The 22,305-nt window shown below is 43.9% G+C and overlaps 1 protein-coding gene across 1 annotated transcript in view; it reads right to left on the reverse strand.

Annotated features, from left to right (window-relative positions):
* The window catches only part of LOC137295928 (di-N-acetylchitobiase-like), a 28,651-nt gene extending 22,290 nt beyond the window's left edge, over positions 1 to 6,361 (reverse strand). Inside the window, exons 1-2 of the mRNA XM_067827507.1 lie at positions 6,055 to 6,361; positions 4,405 to 4,546 (exon numbers count right to left, since the gene is read on the reverse strand). Of these exons, the coding sequence (XP_067683608.1) occupies positions 4,405 to 4,546; positions 6,055 to 6,204 (292 nt within the window). The 5' untranslated portion in view covers positions 6,205 to 6,361. The remainder of the gene's footprint in view (positions 1 to 4,404; positions 4,547 to 6,054) is intronic.
* Between the last annotated feature and the right edge of the window lie 15,944 nt (positions 6,362 to 22,305).

The following is a 22,305-nucleotide window of genomic DNA, read 5'->3' on the forward strand; positions in this document are numbered from 1 at the left end:
TGTACTTGTGGAGATGGACCGGAAGTAGTAGACATGTCTGAACGTCATCTGCTGGTATGTAAGGAAGGATGAAGCGCTGTAGTGGACGCAGCATTAGCCGTCCCCTGCGCGTTAGATCCTGCGCCGACGTGAGGAGACCCAGGAGCACCTGCCACTCTCTTAGGCGTAAAGGCTCTGACAACGCCCTCAGCACAAAACGGGAAATCTTCTCCCAACGATCGAGCGGAATCCGAACTCGATCGAGCTGCGTCTGGAAGAGGCCCCTGATGAATACTAGCTCCTGGGTAGGTTGCAACTGCGACTTCTCCCTGTTTAGCAGCCACCCCAGCTGCTCCAGCAGACGAATGGCAAAGTCCAGATGTCTGCATAGCAACTGAGGTTCGCCATGATTGAGGAGACAGTCGTCGATGTACGGATCGAACTCTATCTGCTGTAGGTGGAGATAGCGAGTGATGGGAGTCATGATCCTGGTGAATAACCACGGGGCCGTAGATATGCCAAACGGCAGGACTCGCCACTGGTAATGGTGACCCCCGAACACAAACCTGAGAAACTTTCTGTGCGCCGGATGGATCGGGACATGTAGGTAAGCATCTTGAATGTCCAGACTGCACAACCATGCACCCGGTGCCAACTTGAGTCGTAGCTGTTCCAGGGAGATCATCTTGAAGTGTGGCGGCTCCATCAGATAACGCTCGTGGAAAGCCACCATGTTGTGAATCATCCGGAACTTGTTTGAGTCTTTTTTGGGAACGAGGAAGATCGGCGAGTAGAACCCTGGTGAGAAGTGTGGGGCCGGTACTTCCTCGATGTCGCACTTTCCCAGCAACACTGCGATGTTGTCCCTCAACAGCAGACTTTGCAACTCCGAGTACATCCGTACCTCTGGGCGTGATGTTAACGGCGTGGGTCAAACTAACGGAAGTTTGTAGCCTCTCTTTAGAATTCCGTTCACATAGGAATCCCCGAGGATAGGCCAGTTCCTCCAGAAGATTCCAAGTCTCCCACCTACTGGTGTTGGGAATACTGGCACAGCTGGTGGCGGGAGGTACCAGTCGTGACAGGTAACGCCGTCAACGTCTTGAATAGGGGCGCTTGCCTCTCCCTCTGCCCCGAGTGGCGGAAGCGTCCCTGTTGGTGTTGGCAGGTCTGTGGCGTTCCGAGGATGCAAATCTCTGGCCTCGACCTCTGGAAAAGGCTGATCTGACAGATTCCCTCCTAGGGATGTAGCGCCTTCTGTCCCGATCTGCCACGAAAAGCAGAAGATAGCGCCTTAAAAGCCGACAATGAGACCTCCGCATGTTCTTTATATACCTCCAGTATAGCGTCCCCAAAGAGCACAGCGAAGAAATAGCATCTGCTACCATGGGGTGAGGCGGGATCAACAGTTCCGGCTCAATCCTAATAGCCTTGTCATTGTTAACACCCGACGTAGGCGAAGGGCAGTCCGGGAGCCTATCGGCAATCCAATCGAAAACAGCAGATAAAGGCAAGCAGGATCCCTCATCATCCTCAAGCTGTGTAGGATCCTCTTTGTAGTCAGGGGAAAAACACTACTGTTCTTCGTCTGCCATCCACGACACAGTAGACTTACACTCCGGCGTACGCCTCCTGAAGGATGACTGCACTCGATGAACTACTGCGAGGGCTTCTAGATCGCGATCTCCTACCACCAGAAAACTCTGAACGTCTCCTATCCCAAGGCACATTGTTAGCTTTACCAAAAGCAAACATCTCCAATCCAGACGACGGTCTGCTCACAGTAGGTCTGGCTTGGGATGCGCCACTAAGCACTGGCGCAGGCGCACGACCACTATCTTTGCCCTGCGCAGAAGCTACCAAGTCTGATCCAAGCTGAGTTGAGCCAATCAGCAGTGTCACCAGTAACGCCCTAAGAATCCTCTGTACTTCGGGATGAGCAAGGGCGTCTGACCTCGTCACGTCAACTCAACCACCTGCCTGGGTGGAAGGCAAAGGCGTAGGCATAGGCGTAGGTGTAAGCGTAAGTGTAGGCACTGAAAGTTGAATAGATGACGGAGCAGGCGCAAGCGCCAGACCTCGGCGCCTGTGACAGCTCAGGCGTCTGACACGCCCCCAGAAGAACAGGTGTTCCCAAACGAGACGAAGGGAAGTCCGATGGTAGATTCTCTGGTGAGCTGGGAAGAGACAGTCTAGAGCCCACCAATGATGCTGGGGATCTGGACATCTTCCTAAGTTGTTGAGACCTTCTCTTCTTAACAACTGCTAAAAAGGTCTTGAAGTCTTTTGGAGAGAGGTCTGCACACACCGAGCACTTCTGACTTAAGGAGCAGGGTACCGACACAATCTGGACAAACAGCGTGGGGATCCTTGCCGGATTTATGACTCTTGAAAATCTGACAAAAATGTCGTGTCACACACAACAGCTGTAACAAACGAAATAACACTCTGATAAAACAGGGAGGAAAACAAACCCCCCTTAACACAAAATGGACCGCGCCACACATCGTGCTACACGTGTGCAATGGACAAGTGAAATGACTATCACCTTAGCTGCACAAAGCAATAAATTGAATAATCCTGACTGAGGAGGGCATCAAAGAAAGAAAATAAATGCCCTAACGTAACAAATAACCATCCAAGAAACACACAGACATAAATGCACGGAAAAAATTGAGACACGATGACGTGTGTCACGCAAGGTAGCCCGCATGTGTAAAACTTTACAATTACATGTAAAATTGACACAATGATAGAAAGAATACACACCAACTCCAAAACTCTTGGAAAAAAACAAGCAAATATCGAAAAAGTTACGACTTTATTCGATCAAGAAAAAAAAATCTATGCAATCCACAACCGTCTGTCTCAGACAACGCTTGAAGTAAAAGTGAAGTTTTTGAGGAATCGGCGCGCATGCGCAGTGAGGAGATCCAGATACTTCCGTATCCTGACGTCGTAATTGCGAGGTAGCCATTCAAGTTTGAATGCAATTCATCTCCGTCAGATTTCCTGTCAAGCGAAGCTTGAGGTAATATGTTATAGACCGATGGTAAGGTAAGTAAAAAATTCAGTAACTCCTAATTTCTCCCCTAGAATCTTAGCCTGTTCTCTTAACAGTTCAACATTCACATGAACTGACCTACTCCTAACATCAGTAAACCACAAAAATAACACCTTTTCAAGATCCTCCTGCTGGGTTTTTTTAGCTCTTGAAGTATTGGAATCAGTAGCAATATGCTCAACCACTCAACAGACTGCTTCAGGATGTCAGTTGATCGTCCAATCTTTTCATCAACCTTCTGCTCGGCAAAAGTGATGACGTTGTTGTGTTGTCTGGGGTTTGTCTCTCTTCAAAAGTCAGATTTCTTTCTTGATCAATGGCGTAATTTCTACTTGTCCTCGCTAAGCAAGTGGTGTTCCCGTGACAGACATCTTGTCGTGATGAAAAACTCAGGTCAGTTGTAAGCATTTTATACAGCTTGCTCTATTGTTATTTCTTGATTAAATCGTCTCGATTAATTATCTTGTGTTTGTAATTAACAAGTGTGATGTTCACCCACAGTGGTGTCAAGCAGCAGCCAGTAAGGAACATGTTAATTACCTCCCATGTGTGACTGTTTGTTTACGGTCAGATTATCTGACTAGCTGTGTTGATTGTTGGATTAACAAATGCTTTTACAATGTATTTAGAATAATCACTTGCTAGCTTGGTGTGTCAGAGTCAGAATGCGAGAATGTCGGATTAACGAGAGTAATAATCACTGTTTTAAACGGTTCCTTAATTTATGGTCGGATTAATGTGAATGTCAGATCATTGAGTGTCAGACAGACGAGAGTTGACTGTACTGTTTCGTATGGGAAACACTCCATGAGGAACCAACGGAAGAATGTTTCCCATTGTAAACCAAAAGTTGCTGTGTTCTGTAATCTGATTGGTTGAAAAACATGATTAAATGGTATTAGATTCCCGGAAACTGAAAGACTATTCACCGCGTATTGACACGTAAACAATTGTTTTGTTGTGTCATCAACAGTGGTGACGTCATTCAAATCATATTGTGACGTAAAGTTAGAATGACGTCACAAATGAGCAACTCCAGATGCTACCATGGGAACCAGCTGAAACGGCCAGCTGATGACACTTCACTGCTGTGTCCGTATTCGATGTAAACGAGTGCAGACACTAAAACCCCTTTGGTTTACTTTTGTGTTTACAATGTCGATAAACATCATGTGTTGGCCAATTTCGGGGTGTTATTGAGTATTTGAAGCACGGGAATATTTCATTTGAAACCTCCGGCTGACGCCGTCGGTTCCAAATGCATTCCCGTGCTTCAAATACTCAATAACACCTGGAAATTGGCCAACACATGATGTTTATCTCCTAAATGTTCACTACATGCATGTTCCTGTAATAATTACCCATGAAGCCATATTTCTTATGCATCTGGTGAGCAAAACACATGATGTCAGTGTTGACGTTGTCCTCCGTGGCAATGACCGATGTCAGGGAGCCCCATTCCCAGGTCTTGTAGTCTGCACTTCCGTTTGTGACAACAAATACCTGTCAACAATAACCAATGTCATTGCCATGGTTTGAATCATATCATAGACTTAAACAGACCTGACATTTGTCACAACAAATACCTCTACACTGAAAACACTGTACAGCTCTGGCTGGGTTGTCATAGCTGACTCCAAACAGTTGTTTTCAAACCATCAACTATCTGTTTTCCACATCAGTCTTTGGTTTGTTTCCTTTATTTCACATGATAATTCCTGTCTGGCTTATGTCAGTCCAGTGCCATACAGCATTCTGTTCCTTAAAATAATATCACTTTGACAAGTTATAACGTCAATGAACAAACTTCCCTTTAAGCAAACGGCTAACTTGTTAAGAGTTGACTCAACACAAGCAATGACTGACCATAATGAACAAGTACATGGTTTAACTGTCTCTGTCAGACACACTTTGCAGTTTGTTTCCACATTAGAGAATATTTTCAATCCAGGTAGAAATTATTCATCAGGCACAGCAAAACACCCAAATGGACAATCTATAAATCCTTAACATGGTCAACTCTGGCATAACTCATACTTAGCAAACTTAGATATGATCATGAGGAACACGTTCCTCATTGTTCTAGGCAACTTACTGCAAAAGGTTTACGAATATCAACAATGTCATAGACTCCAATTCTGCATCAGCATCATTAATATGTTTATGGGTAAAACAAACATGAAGGTATAAGAATGAAGATTTTATGGATATCACCTTCTTTATATGAGAACACAATTCTTATGCATTTCACTTCTAAATGCCCTTCAAAGACTTAAACCTGAAGGTAATCTTGCCAGGCATTATAACTGGGAGCAATCATGACTTAATAACTATTTTCATTCCTGCTGTCCTAAAGCATTGAACAAAATTTGCTGTTTTCTTTTTACATAAAATGCACAATGTCACATAGGTTATAAACTGGTTTGTTTTTGTGGACTGAAAAGTATTTATTGTTATTTTCATTTATTCAAGAATTTCTATCCATTTCATTTTGTACCCACTGCAACCTGTCATGGTCATGCGTAAAGTGTAAAAGTAGAACAGAGGCAGGTGACTCATCAGCTGAATGTGCGAATAACTAGTGCACCCACATCAGCATGTACATTCATATTTAGGACAGAAATCTAACATTGTAACCAGTAATCTTCATAGATTCACAGTCACACCGAAATGGAGGTCACATTTATGACAAAGCTATCATGTCATTTAGAATTTAGATACCAAGTTTTTTCAAATATTTGATCATAAATACCAATGAATAAAACGCACACATAGACAGACAAACATTTTAAAAACTGAATTTGATTGGCACTAATGACAAAAACATAACAGGGCACCAAATAACGTTACAGATTAGCAATATTCAATCATTAAAGTCTACATCATCTATAAAGTTAAGAGCCGAGGCAAGTCTAGGGTTGACCCCACTTCCGCGTTTTGTCTTTGAACTGGCAATATACTCTGAGACACCCTATCACCAAAACTAAATTGCGGAATCGAGATACCAGTACCTCTTTATCTGTAGACTTCATACGGTTTGGACGAACACATCCATTCTTCGTCTTGCAGGGGCACACCACCGCGCCAGCAGATGAACTGATGAGAGCCGACATTCCTATCACCAACAGGTAAGCACAGGTGTACACTGAGGTAAACGCCATCCCTAGTCCTTGTCAACGAATGTAATAAAAAAACGCAAATATGAGAAATGATTATGATGGGTGTGTTTCTGGTTACAGCGATAAATCTCGGCAATCACTCCACGGACCAGGTGTCGCTGTCCATAGGCATGCCAGCCGCCATTCGTGTGAGCGTATACTAGTTCCCCAGCAACTGGTTTCACACCGCAACTGCGCAACGACTGACTGACAGCTTATTCAGAATCTTTCCGTGACAAGCGAGAATCTTTTTTTGTGCTTAGATCTATGTCAGTAAGCGCTGGACTGTTTTCAGCTTACATTCAAGCAGTCAGATATACATATACAACATATTATTTTAGAGCTAAAGTTTTTTTTGGGTTTTTTTTATTATAATGTATCCAAACGACCATATTTATTGACGCATAATAAAGAATACATGGGTAAGTTGTTTTTATAGACGATTAAATACAAGGTGGACAATGCAAGTAGAAGTAACACGCATTGTCACCCGTGTAAGACACGACGCTGTAACCATTGATCGACCGGGACGTATTAAACGAGTGTACAGGTAGCTAGGATCGACTGTCGATGACCTTGCAGCAGAACAAAACAGATCACAGAGGCCAATGGTTTCAAAGAACATTGGCATCAAGCAATGTACTGGGGGGCTTTATATTATTGTGTGAAGAAGATATAACTGGCTCGAGAAAAATACTTTGCCTCAAAAGTACCTAACTAAGCACATGTAAGAATATCTACGTATTTTTCAGTCAATATGTTAATTGGGTGAATTTCCACTTACAAAACAATAAATACTTATCTAATTCACATACTGACTGAGAAATCTATGCATTTGTTTCATTTTGATAGCGAATTAAAAGAAATTTATGCACACAATGCCTTTAGTCGGTCACAGAAAAAGGTTAAATGGTTAGTGGTTGAAGAGAAAACGAAAGTACAGTTTTGTTTGATGTTAATTGTTGCTTTTGTTTCTTCTATTCCCTTGTGCAATTGTTTATGGTGATATTTTAGGTCCCTTGATCTTACAATAATCTGTAGCCAGTCTGCATTATAAAAGGACATATTTGGGTCAAGTTGTAAAATCTCCTAAAAGATGTTATTATTTGCGTCAGTTAATTACATTTTACGTAGTGACTGGTTTCACAACTTGACTGCAACACGTTCTCGCACAGTATGATCCCAGTTCATGGTTTCCGCATGTATGCGCTGACCGCCTGTGGAGTATATTATATTCTAGGTAGTATAGAGAGGCACGCCACAAGAGAGTGAAGGTTATTCAAACAACATCTAACACCTTCACTTTACACGCAACGTGAACCTCACCTTGCACTTAGTCATTCGTGATTACATGTAGATTACAGACGTAAGCATGTAACACGGCGGGGATTGTGTGACAAGGGTATTGTATACGTTACAGCATAAGGAGATCAGTTACGGTGACTAGCTGTATAACGCTGCATTTTCTGACGTTCGTTCTGTGTTGAGAGGATACAACCTCAAAAACATACCTGGTACTCTGTGTCCCTTGACTGGAGTATTGAAAAGAGTTGCGTGGAAACACACGATTTATACCATGTACATCACACCATGTCATACTCATCACACCTTTTGTACCATGCACATCACACCATGTCAAACTCATCACATCCTTTGTACCATGCACATCACACCATGTCACACTCACCACACCCTTTATACTATGCACATCACACCATGCCACATTCATCACATCCTTTATACCATGCACGTTACACCATGTCACCCATATCACATCCTTTTTACCGTGTACATCACACCTTGTCACCCGTCTCCGGTGGGCATATCCGTTATTCAGTTTGTGGCATTGCTGATTGACCCCTTCATTTACATTTTAAATGTACAGTTCTGCCGGGTTCTCTTATGATCTCAACATCCACCTTTTCAAGTTTACTTGGAATGTTTTTATACTGTTATATTTTCAAATTTCGAAATGAAGTTTTGAACACAATGTATCTGTTATTATGTTTAGTATGTGTGCACAATCACGGTCCTGTCAGGGAAGGCATATGTATAGGCAGACAGGATGTGTGAGTGAGTGAGTGAGTGAGTTGAGTTTTACGCCGCACTCAGCAATATTACAGCTATATGGCGGCGGTCTGTAAATAATCGAGTCTGGACCAGACAATCCAGTGATCAACAACATGAGCATCGATCTGCGCAATTGGGAACCGATGACATGCGTCAACCAAGTCAGCGAGCCTGACCACCCGATCCCGTTAGTCGCCTCTTACGACAAGCTGAGTCGCCTTTTATGGGACAGGATGTGTACGTTTTAGATCATGCAAGTCTATGCTGAAGCTGACTGTTTTAATCTCTATATCTGAGGAACCATCTAGTGCTGTTTTATGCTTTACAAATGATGGACGGCCGATCACTGTATGCTTTGCATATGCTATTAGACAGACTGTTGTCTGATTTACGTATGACGAGTGGCCGACTCTTTTTGGCTTACATGTGGCAAGAGACCGACTGATGTGCACTGTACACTCTTTCTAAAAAAGAAACGTATAGGTGTTATTGACTGAAGAAATGTGAAATATGTTTCAAAATATGTGGGCTTTTTCTGTTCTAAATTAAGCCATAATGCTGTTTGGTGTACATGGTACGAATGCACAGCGCATCTTCGGAAGCTAGTTTGAATACTTTGTCGTTGCACGTCATCTCTATGTTGATAAAAGCGTCATGATGTGGGCAGCCATATCCTACAGGCAGAAAAATGGCGTTGTGTTCCTTCAGTGCAATTCAACTGCTACTCGGTACAGAGATGCTACATCAAGATAACGCCAGGCATCACACAGCAGACGCCACTACTACGTAAGTTCAGAATGAGAACATCACAATGCTTCCATGGCCTCCCAAAGCTACCTACTGCAATAGGTAGGCGTGTGATATGACCTTTGGCCGGGGCGTACATTAACCCTAACCTATGCATTGCAAGGGGAATCGATCAGAATTCCTCAAGGTCGAAGTTAAATGCTGAATTTATATTCCAGTCGATGCCGGGTTTTTAGGAAGACAATGCACAAATGGGAACGAGCTCCTTCACTTACTGAACGTTTGATAAACCATACATGCTAATAGACAATTGATCTTTCATAATGTGAAATTTGGCTGCAGAATTGCATATGCTAAAAGTTAACAGATTACATTCGTGAAAAGACACCTATATGCGTTTCTTCTTGTGGAGAGCATGTGATGGTCGATGGCTGTTCTTGTTACAAGATAAGAGGCTGACTGCTGTGCACAAGGGTCTGTGCTTGGAAGTCCCTGGATAGTTTCTACAGCCGAGATGCATGCCAGTGGATCGGTCAGCCAGATGACCTAGATTACCTGTCGTGGCTGGGTAGCCACACGTACCTGTCCTGCACACACCTGCAAAAACAGGTAATCCACACAGAGGTATTCACTCATTTAGACCGTACAGTCCAAGCTATATACCTGAGTACGCAGGTGAATTGTACAAAGTCCACACAAACACAATAGGAGAGATTAGGTTAATGCGAGACGGACCTGACCGCCCATACCGCGGAGTGAGGGTCACGTGGTCTGTGCTGACTTGAGATGCAGCAGTAGCATGGCGAAGGTCATGTAGATTTATGATAGATAATTACACGCGTTCGTGATCGGTTGACAACCAGTAAACGTGACAAATAAAATAAATCAATAATTCAGGCCACTCTCTGGTTTGGCTCGTTTCCGGGTAGTCAGTGTTTCGGTTGCATTGCTCATATATTGCGTGTAGCTTTGAACCAACTAGTGGGCTATAGTCTGATCATCTAGACTGAAGGGGAGACAACTCATACTGCCGGTGATGTTGAAGTGGTCATCTACCGTCACACACACGTATATACACACGATTACGCACCACACACTTACCACTCATACCCATACACGCTCAAGCTTACCATTGTTGTGTTTTTGATTCATTTTGCAGCTTTTGGGCGATGAATTTCAGCCTAACAATGTTTCATGATATTTGCTGTGGACAAATCATTTCTTATTAGACAAGCGAAGTAAGAATTGATCTTCAGTAACCAGACTTGACGTAAGAGGTCACGGGTGGTTATGTTCGCTGACTTGGTTGGCACATTGTATACCAGTTGTGTAGATCGCTGCTCATGATGTTGATCACTGGATTGTGGCTACTGTGTATCAGATGGACGACGGGGAAGCTAGGTGGTGATGGCGTTAACTCCTCACGTCAAAGAAGCTGCTCCCAGTCCCACATGGGTGCAATGTCTGAAGACCATTTCTTGTATTCCATGTCGCCATACTGAAATATTGATAATAAGCGTCGGAAAACTATATCCACTCACTCGCCCCCTTGTGTAAGAATGTTTTCGTCTACTACAACCAAGGTATCGCTACTTTGTTGCATATGGAACAGTTCATATATTCGGACGGTTATGGGCCGGGAAAGCTGCTTTCTTGATTATAAAGAGGAAAGTAGGGGTAGCTTTACCGGTCATAGAGGATAGATGTAGCTTTACCGGTCATAGAGGATAGATGTAGCTTTACCGGTCATAGAGGATAGATGTAGCTTTACCGGCCATAGAGGATGGGGTGCGTCACAGTATGTGATTACGGAGATGTAGCTTTACCGGTCATAGAGGATGGGGTGCATCACGGTATGTGATACGGAGATGTAGCTTTACCGGTCATAGAGGATGGGGTGCATCACGGTATGTGATTACGGAGATGTAGCTTTACTGGTCATAGAGGATGGGGTGCATCACGGTATGTGATACGGGGATGTAGCTTTACCGGTCATAGAGGATGGGGTGCATCACGGTATGTGATACGGAGATGTAGCTTTACCGGTCATAGAGGATGGGGTGCGTCACGGTATGTGATACGGAGATGTAGCTTTACCGGTCATAGAGGATGGGGTGCATCACGGTATGTGATTACGGAGATGTAGCTTTACCGGTCATAGAGGATGGGGTGCGTCACGGTATGTGATACGGAGATGTAGCTTTACCGGTCATAGAGGATGGGGTGCATCACGGTATGTGATACGGAGATGTAGCTTTACCGGTCATAGAGGATGGGGTGCATCACGGTATGTGATTACGGAGATGTAGCTTTTCCGGTCATAGAGGATGGGGTGCATCACGGTATGTGATACGGAGATGTAGCTTTACCGGTCATAGAGGATGGGGTGCATCACGGTATGTGATTACGGAGATGTAGCTTTACCGGTCATAGAGGATGGGGTGCATCACGGTATGTGATACGGAGATGTAGCTTTACCGGTCATAGAGGATGGGGTGCATCACGGTATGTGATACGGGGATGTAGCTTTACCGGTCATAGAGGATGGGGTGCATCACGGTATGTGATACGGGGATGTAGCTTTACCGGTCATAGAGGATGGGGTGCATCACGGTATGTGATTACGGAGATGTAGCTTTACCGGTCATAGAGGATGGGGTGCATCACGGTATGTGATTACGGAGATGTAGCTTTACCGGTCATAGAGGATGGGGTGCGTCACGGTATGTGATACGGAGATGTAGCTTTACCGGTCATAGAGGATGGGGTGCATCACGGTATGTGATACGGAGATGTAGCTTTACCGGTCATAGAGGATGGGGTGCGTCACGGTATGTGATTACGGAGATGTAGCTTTACCGGGAATGAAGGCAATAAAAAACTAAGTTACCGTATTCACCATATTTAATTTGTTCGGCCATATATTACAAACAATGTAAATGAAATAAATGTATATACATGTAAAATATAAGTTTACACAAAAATATTCCTGTAAGCAGTTACTGACATTTCATCATTGTAATCCTCACATCACTCCTGTTTTAACAGTTCAGATACACAGTCAACATATTCCATATCATCTATGTCCTGGTTCTGTAGATCTTGACTCAGGGATCTAAGACGACTGTCTATCTGCCGGTAGCGGCATCACCTCTGTGGAGCACTAGGGTAGGCTGTTAGTCGGGCACAGGACACTTCGTTCACTGACTGCTCCCTTCGGAAAAGTCCAACGACTTCAAAAATATTGGGGTGACTCTTTCTGGCTTGCTGATTAACTTTGTGATGGAACCATTCTAGGTGGTTATTTGTCCTTGGTCCTTCGTTTCCGAAATGGTTCCACACCAATGGGGAAAACTGGTTACCCTCCACCCACGGAGCAGTCACATAATCCATGAATGATCGCACTTTGAGGTCGTCGGGACTGTCAGCAATAGATTCTAACCAAATATCATCTACTTTGTCAAGGGGGCACAGGGGAAAAGCAGCAGCTCGACGTACTATCCTCCGCACATCATCGTCCTCCTTGTAGTCGTTGACGAGGTTCTCTTTCTGGACTCTCCTCCAAAGGCACTGACAATAATGAAAAAAGCACCCCCGAAGATGGGTTGTCGCGGGGAAAGCCGATCTTACTGCATTATGGGCTGCCAACTCAAAATCCAGCTGAACAACAGGACTGAAATGCAAGTTCAGGGTCTCAGCCAACTGATGAAGGTACTCGAACACAGCAGAGTAAGTTGTCTCCTTCCTATCTGGTAACAGTCCATACACTAGGGGAAACGTGTTCTTGGAACCGGGCTTGAATTGTATATATCTGGTCGAAGAGACGAGGTGCAGCAACGACTGTTCCGTCACAATATATTGTATCTGCGTCACACAGGATCTTCATGTTTTTGTCTGTGGTGAAGAGGAGGATGTCGTTGCTAATCCGATGAAGGAATCTCTCTCCAGCTTCTGTCTCAGCCCACTTGTCCTCAAGATGAATCTCAGGACTGGAAGCAGGCAGTCTGGGGACAGTCCTGTGTCTCAGTCTATACATGATTGTCTTCACAGAGTTGAAAGATGGAATCTGTGGCAGCAATCCGTCTGGAAATCTGTCATGGTTGCGCCGGAGAAGTGAAACCTCATCGTCGTAGGTCGTTGGTATGGGGGTACACTCTTCCTTGGATCTTGCAATGAGTCTCGATTTGAACTGGGCAACCTCCATTTCGAATGGTACAGTAGGATGTGTGTGCTCTCCTTCTTCCACGGCACGAAGTCCTCTGTCTCTGTTTGCAAAAAGGAATATTCATGAGTTGATGATACGGGAGTGCACTTAACATATTAACATCTCTCTATATATATACTTAGTTCTATCTAACATCGTTTAATATTTCAAACATTTTTAGTTTACCCGTAATTTGCTTAGCAATAACGTATCAGTGTAAAACAAAATGTACTACCTTGTAGTCGAACGAGCAGGACATCCAACAACAGTGCATCTCCAGTATTTCTTTTCTGCCTGACTTCTGCGACACCTGAACTTGCATCCATCAAAAAATAAATGTTGTCCACTGTGTCAACGAACGTTACTATTACTTGAGCATTTGCCATGATGACTGACAAACATGAGTAGATGTGAGTTGGAGGAGGATGTAGTTCTCATCAAAATTGTAAACATCACACACTTGGATGCTGTACTCTGTGATCCTAATAGGAAACAAATCGCATTAAAAAGAGAAAATCACAGGGGTCGGTTTTTCCATTAATCGGTAATTGTCAGGGTTAACTGATCGCAGTGTTTATTCAGTTAAGTAGCTTTGGTGGTACAATCTTGCGTTGGAGAAAGTAGCTTTCCCGGAACTACGCTAATTTAGAAAGTAGCTCTTCCGGGCCGACACCATTCGGACACGCGACGATCTAACGACTGGACCAACGTATTCAATCACCTGTCACGTGACTAGAGGACTCGGTGGTAGTTGCATGACGTATCATACCCGCTGGTTGAACATAGAATCAGCAGCCTTTGGGTAGCTGTATGAAACCTTTATTTGTGTAAACATAGCCAGTGATTTAATACAACAGGTATGTGTAGGCGTATAAGGAGGTTATAACACAGAGGACTACACTCACGTTCAGTCTCTGAAGATTGATAATGTTGATAGAAACATAATTCCATTTACATTTAAAAAGAGACCAGTTGGGAATGCTTTAATAGGGATTTTGCATTGCAGAAAGGGCTAGGGTAAGGGACAACAATGTGATTCAGGGACTGTGAGCCACAAACAGGAAACGTCATCTGCTGTTGGAGATACAAAGGGAGGCAACTCCAGTTAGCTTGTTGTGTGTGTCTTCCAACAATTTTTGATCATGCCGCATGCAGCGGTTATCCTCTGTGGGGCAAAATAATAATGAAAATACGTTCGAAGCGCGGACACATTGCTAGTCTAAACATTCCTCTATTCAACATACGCACATATACTTCTATCATGAGCTCTAAATGTTTATGCCTCCACCTTTTACTTATGCAAATATTATAGGTCGGATATGTAGTCCTGTTAGAGTTTACAAACGTTGTTGGCCTCGTTTGTTAACCGGCGGGGCACATTCTGGACATATTCCTAAGACACGTGTTATGATGACGAAAATCCTGGACCATGATACAAGAAGTCAGTGTGTAACAGCGGCGCGGTATGCTCAGATACACGGAGTTAGTGCAGTATAGGACACATAAGGCTTATTAGATTTACAGGGAATTTACTGATGTAAAGTAATTCAGTTTGTGGACATTGCTGTATATAATATAATAGGGGGTCGGGGGAGGGTAGGATCGGGTGGCGTCATTCACATTAGACATACTTTTCTACGAAAATCCTTTTCGCTCCCATGGACATAAATTGTGACCGATCCCTTATATGACAGTGTGTGGCCATCCGAGGCCCATGAGTCACCCATTATCGTGGGACGGCCCCCAGACCGCGTATCCGGAAAGGTCACGTGATGTTATGTATCTTATTTCGCCGATTTAATATTGTCAAAGTCTCGAAGTCCGAATTCCAGGTAAACTGATACATACCGTTTTATTATATGTCAAGAATTCTACAAGCGCATTCTCCACTCATGTTACTCGTCTTGCTTGTTAGTTAGAAAGATTACACGTGGTTTTATCGGCTGAAACAGGTGCCGGCACCAGGAGTCTGGTACAACCCACAGGCATTTGAAACAGATGTGAAGATTTTATTGGCAGCAAATACCTCTTTTCAAGTTTTCCTATTACCATAATCTGATAGCTTTGCCATTTACACTCCCATGACTCTCTATCCTATTCCTATCATAGATAACATTGACTTTCCTCTTTAAACTGCCACCACAAGTATATCTGTGAACTCCACGACACGACAGTCACGCCAATTAGGTCTCAATTAGATGAAATACTGACATCGTCAGGTGTCGCTTCAGAACTCCTTACAGAGACAAGTCGATGCCGGGAGAGGCGCACGCTATGATGGACGTTCGGTAAAACTAAGTGGAGTGAGTGAGTGGGTTGACAGAGAGTGAGTGAGGTTAAAGCCGACAAAGTGCACCAGACAAAGGTACACCAAATAACGAATGGCTCACGAGCTTTCTCAGATTCGGGTGCAACACAAGATAACTTATATGACGTGAATTTAGTTTCTGCAGATAATGGAGGCTGACGATTACCTAACGTTGATGTATACATTTCCTTTTCATGTGTGTCCAAAGGCACAGATTATTAATGATTTGCCCGAGTGCAGCAACGTTTACCATTCGTCCCTGTACAATACCGTAAGTCAGAGTGCAACACCGATTCCAGAAAATCAAAGTACAATACCTATTCCCACGAATACAACACCTCACTTGTCCGTGTAAAATAACCTTTCTCGCATATAAACTACCGGGCAAAAGAAAGTTATCACCAACTTTAATTGGCTCAACAGTAAAAAAAGCAGCGTATATGAGATTTCTGATAACTGATGTATTGACAGAAATCATTTTCTGATAATTGGAATGAAAATTCATTGCCATGTCATTTTGCAATCTCTCGCAATACACGTATAAGGAGTCAAGGGGTCCAAATTAAAAATTACACAAATCACAGTTCTTTCAAAAAGGTCATAAAGAGTCATTTTATGGCACCGAAGTTAGGAAACACTTCATCAATAGCGAGTGTGACCACCCTGGGCGTCAATACACGCCAACACACGCCTCCTCATTGACGTCGTCAGACGGCGGATGGGTCGGTAGGCTCGTATCCCGGCTACACGAAGTCGCCGAAGGACAGTTCGCCTGCTGGTGGCATGCCCTAATGCCGTCGCCGCCGTTGACGTCACCGTCGCGAACCTGTTCCGGAGGTGAATCTGTCGGATGTAGCGGTCTTCGGCTGGTGCTGTCACTCTCGGTCTTCCCGATCCTGGTCGGTCTTGAGTCTGTCCTGTCTGCCGGATTTGCATTTGGGCGAATATTTTCTACGTGGGATCAAACCTGTTTCCATCTTTTTGTTTTTTATACAACTAATTTAAAAGTGATAACTTTCTTTTGCCCGGTAGTTTATGATCTGATGGAGTTTGGACACCAGTCATGTTATTACAGTATATTCAGGCAACTTTGTGGGTTGGTTGCGTGACGCCACACTCCGCAATATTCTAACTATATGTCGGCGATCTGTAAATAACGCAGTCTGGACCAGACAGTCCATTGATCAACAGCATGAGCACATAATTACGCAGTTGGGATACAAAGACATATGTCAACCAAGTCAGCGACCCTGATCACCCGATCCCGTTAGTTGCCTCACGAGAAGCATAGGCTACTGAGGACCAATTGTAACCCGAGCGTTTACTGGTTAGTACAGACAAACATCCAGTAGGTTGAGGCTGTTCCCACATGCGTTCACTCACACTTGTTTTAAACTTGATTCATTTGCACGCGAGGCTGTTCCCGCTTTTCTGCCCCGCAACAGAAGATTGTGTAATTACTCTGAGGATCTACTTGGGTCCGCAGCATCCAATAAATGATAGAACGCTTTCTCCAACACGACCCGGAGTTCAAGGCTGTAGACGATTGATTGCGTATTTGGAATTCTGACCAGCAACAACATCAATGTATTAAGCGTATAATGCATTATTGACATGACCCAACTGCGTCTACCATGCCCGGAAGTGACCCGAGTTGCCACGACTTTTGCTTGGTGAAGCAAAGCCGCCCGTCGGTGCATGGATTAGCTGAATAAATAATGTTGAACCAGTCTGAACCCAGTCGAGTTCGTTCATCTATGCTCCAGCCAGTTTTAGCAGAGCTGCATACCAGACAAATCATTCACACAAAAGCAGTTGCACATCCCACCATGTGATGATGTGATTTTCACCAAAAACCGTAATTTGAAATACACATGTGTCATTCTGGTTAAACTCATCGTACAACAACGTGATATGAAGGATGATCTAGTCTGTCTCCAAATCTCTGAACAACATCATTCTCACGAAATGACGCAAGTCTAGATTTCCCCCAGGCTCTGGATCTCTGACCTCCCACGGACTCTGTTTCAATGTAAATGGGCATGGTTGTTACAATCTAAAATACATGTATATCTATTCAAAGACTAAGCGTTAGTCTGTGGATGACCTTGGAGCGCATACATTCACAATAACGGAGACCGAGTCAGAGCCCCTGGATTGGTTGATGGGTTGGTTAAGGAAAGTGGGTTTATTTGTTGGTAGCCCCGCAGGACTGCCTGGGTTGGTTGCTGAGCTGGTTAAAGAAAGTGGATATAATTGTTGGGAACCCCTGGATTGGTTGATGGGTTGGTTAAGGAAAGTGGGTTTATTTGTTGGTTGCTAAGCTGGTTAAGGAAGATGGATATAATCGTTGGTAGCCCCATGGGCCCATGGGACGTCCTGGGCTGGTTGATGGGTTAAGGAAGGCCGATATAGATGGTTGATAGACCCGCAGTACTGCCCGTGTTGGGCAAGGCTGTATGCTGATATTGCGATTTAACGTCCGTACAGAACATACAGTCATCTCGGTGTAAACTGTATGACGTATGATGATCGCATACTCTTGACTATATATGCCTATAACCTACTGTACCATCTCTACCAGTTAGTTTGCGAATACGGAACTACGGACGTTAGCTCTACTGATACGATCACGGATACGATAACGCGGCGAAATAATTAACTTGCTGCTCTGGCTTTTATGTCATCAATCTCACGTGCTCCCAAATTCGTTGGTACATAACAGATAAGGCCATATTTAATCAGATTATATTCATAAAAATTACACATCGTTTTAGAGTCACCATAAATAACCGCTCCAAATGTGTAGCGTTTTCTTTCAGTCATCAGATCCATTTGAGTGAGTGAGTGAGTGAGTGAGTTTAATTTTACGCCACACTCAGCAATATTCCAACTATATGACGGCGGTCTGTAAATAATCGAGTCTGGACCAGACAATCCAGTGATCAACAACATGAACATCGATCTGTGTAATTGAGAACCGATGACATGTGTCAACCAAGTCAGCGAGCCTGACCACCCGATCCCGTTACTCGCCCCTTACGACAAGCATTGTCGCCTTTTATGGCAAGCATGGGTTGCTGAAGGCCTATTCTACCCCGGGACCTTCACGGGTCAGATCCAATTGAGAGATAAACAGAGTGAATTTGAAACTAGGTTTTTTTTTCACTTTGATATCGCTGTAGATGTAAGGCAAGTGGACCCGACTTCCTCGTCTCTTGCGGCGATAAACAGTATACACGGAATCACACGCTGATTTACAGGCGCGTACCAAGCCAGTGTTGTCGTATAAGCCTGACGTACAGAGTTTATATTGTTTTATAATTAGATAGCACCGAGGGCTTGCTCAACCTTTTTAGCAACAATCATGTGTAAGCCTGGACTTTTTTTGTATAATGGTGGCTGCGCCGCTTGTTTAGAAATTAGGTTTCATATTTTAACCTCGACCTCAGAACATGTCGGGATGGAACTTATGGCAGCTGTTTTTATGGTCATATGCCAATAAATATCTTTCATAAATCTCTAGATTCCAAACGTTTCCGGTCTTCTATTTACTTTAAGCTGGAGTCAATTGTAAGATCAGACAAAACGTTTTGCCTTTGTTACATGCAGTCTGTAGCTATGTTCAGATCTGTGGGGATATCCAATGTCATTCTCGGGGTCGAGGCTAATGAGTGGTTGTTTGGGCGTAGTCTCAAAGACTGGGCATTCATCTACATATGTCAGTGAGCATGCAGGTTAATTAGGCGTGGTGGGTTCCAGACTATTCAGAAGAACTACAGGCGTGGTGAGGTATCCCTGTTACAGATGCGATCTCCTATGAAGAATTACACAGTGTCAGCAGACAGACAACAGTTTACATGTGTGGTTGGTTTGAGAGTAACAGTGCAATGGGCTCGAGGCTAAGGCAATCTAGACTCTCGCAACCAGCTGATTGTAAACACAGGTCCTACTGGCTTTGATCGTTGTTACAGACACAGAAGTAGCATTAAGGTGTCCTCCTCAACTCTGTATCGCCTCCACTCCAAGTGCCTTGGGCTATACTAGAGGGAGGTATGTGAACGAGGTTAATAAGGAATGGCCATGCACAAAAACACCAACACAATGTCTAGCCATTCTATAGCCAGCAACTATGTACATTATTCACCAGCTACTGTTTCATCAAACCTGCTGGCTGCAGAATGGCTACCAACATCCCTATAGACATTCAGCACAGGCATGCGTGTATACCCTCCCATGACGGCAAGGGCAGTGTCAGTGGTGCCCTAGTAGATGGCTATTTTATCACATCCCTAGCCTGTCCAAACTGTAAGTGAATGTAGTTTTACGCCGCACTCAGCAATATTCCAACAGTATGGCGGAGGTATGTAGGTCATCGAATCTGGACAAGCCAATACCAGTGATCAACATCACATGAGCATCGATTTGCGCTATTGGGACGGGTGGCCTTTGTCTCGAAACAAACTTAAGTTTTAACTCAAATCTCAAACTGAGTTTGACAATTTGAAGCAGCAGAATTTTTAACTCGCCTGCATTTTTTTAAACTAACAAGTCCAAACAACTAAAGAAATATGTCCACCAAACTCAGATTGTCTACTAAGTTTGAGTTTAATACCGATTTCCGTTCATTCTGGAAAGTGCATGTTCACGCGTTTTCTCAAATTTGAGCAAAACCGTGAACTTAAGTTTGTTACGAGAAATCGGGGCCATGTCAGCGAGACTGGCCACCCAGTCCCGTGGGTCGCCTCTTATGACATTCATGGTCTATTGAAGACCAGTTCTAACCCGGATCTTCACGAGTCTTTCCAGCATGTCTCCCTATCTGTCAGATCTGTCAGGAGATCTGTCAGGAGATCCGGCTGGCGTGGATCGCTGTATCCAGACTAAGGTATTTACAGGCCATGACAACACTTGACTCGGGTGGAGGAGTAGCTTTGTAGTTGGTGCGTCCGCTCGTCATGCTTAAGACTTAGGTTCGACTGAAACATGGGTACAATTTGTGAAGTCGATTTCTGTTTTACCCGCCGTAATATTACTGTGATATAGCTAACAGTGGCGCAAGACCATACACATATCATTGGACTAAAGAGCAAATAAACAAATTACAGGTGCCTCTTTCATGTCAAGAGGATTCTGAACTGAAAAGATGAAAGGGACGAACCTTTCAAGGTCCAGGCTGAGGTTCGTTCCTCGACACGTACTATGTGGAACAACACTTCCCCATGTCACGTGACAGCTATATATATAAATATATATGGATCATCGATGACGGTGTACATCATCACACCCCAGACCCGCCCTGCCTCTGGTACAGGGGAAGGTCGACCGAAACTGACTCCAGCCATTTCACAGGAAGATTCCATCATGGGCAAAGGCATCCACAGAGTTCCTGGACTGATGCTATAGGGGTGAATACCCCGTTATACGACTCTAGTCTCTCCCAGACACCACAAGACAAGAGGCGGGTGGTAACACAGGCAATGGAGGTAACTCAGATTATCTAGAGGTAACTCTATGACCGACGCATTTCCACGTTTTTCTGTAAGAACAGGAAACTGTTACAATATGCCAGGATAAAACACCGGGAACAAGTCGTTCTTTATTAACCTGTAACGCGGGTCACCCAGGACAGTGAGTGCTTCTGAAGCAAGTATTCTTGACACGTGTCCAAGGTACACATATAATGACCGGAATTCCTGCCGTATTGTGGTTTTGTTGTCGTAACAACAACTCGATAATGACACCCCTACTCAGATTTGTCCAGTAATGGATGTACACAAGAACCAGATGTTGGCACTGGTCCGGACTGATGCATATTACGACATCCCCAATCACGATGCGAAGTGTTTCCGGCTGTCAGATATCTTTATCTTTGTCCCTCTTTCAGAACATGGCGTCATGCTATACAGGCGGACATGTCAACGTTGCCCATCCACATTTTATCTGACAAGAATGTCATTTGAGACAGGGTCCATTTGCGTAGTTTTGATGTATTGTTAACATTTCAAGACGAGCTTTCTGTGTGCATTCTTGTACCACATTCACTAGTCAAACCACAGTGGCTTGTAAGGCTACAACTGCCATCACTGATGGGGGTATTAGTTCTTTAATAGTACTAATACCCCGTCAGAGACAGTATATACCTTGGTGGCAGTGGCTAGTGTCACAAGCCTCTGTGGGTCATACTACTGTCAGGTGTAGAACACTTAATGAAAGGATGTATAATTTTGTAATGTCGTTTGCAAGCATTCTTAAATGGCAGTGTATTCATCAGCATTTAAGTCAATGTGGCTGTCCATCCAAACTGACCATCGAGAACGCGCAAAGAACTATCAGTGATGAAAGGCTCATGCTGTTCTTAGAGATTGTATTTATCGTACACATATTTCCTGTTTTCTAGATGTATTCCTGTCTAATGTACCCAGATAGTCGTAGAGCTTTATAACCCCCGTTACTTGTTAGAATCTCACACATGTTTGAATCTCCTTCAACATGGAACATGTTGCAGATGACGTGATGTCAGGCTGACAACGGAAGTATATCTGGACACCGGTATCGGACACATCACTAATGAACTACCTAGACTTATACATACTTGTATTCCGATCTGATTCTTTGACCCTTGTGGCCAGACCACTTTCAGGCAAGCCATAACTTGCATACGTCTATGAACAAGGCTGATACGGGAAGATCTAGGCATCATGTCGCCCCTTAATTGAAATAACCGGAGCACGAATCTGAATATGAGCAGACTTGAATCCGGAACTGAAATTTA

This window comes from Haliotis asinina, chromosome 9, assembly GCF_037392515.1.
Source record: "Haliotis asinina isolate JCU_RB_2024 chromosome 9, JCU_Hal_asi_v2, whole genome shotgun sequence".
Lineage (NCBI taxonomy): Eukaryota > Metazoa > Mollusca > Gastropoda > Lepetellida > Haliotidae > Haliotis > Haliotis asinina.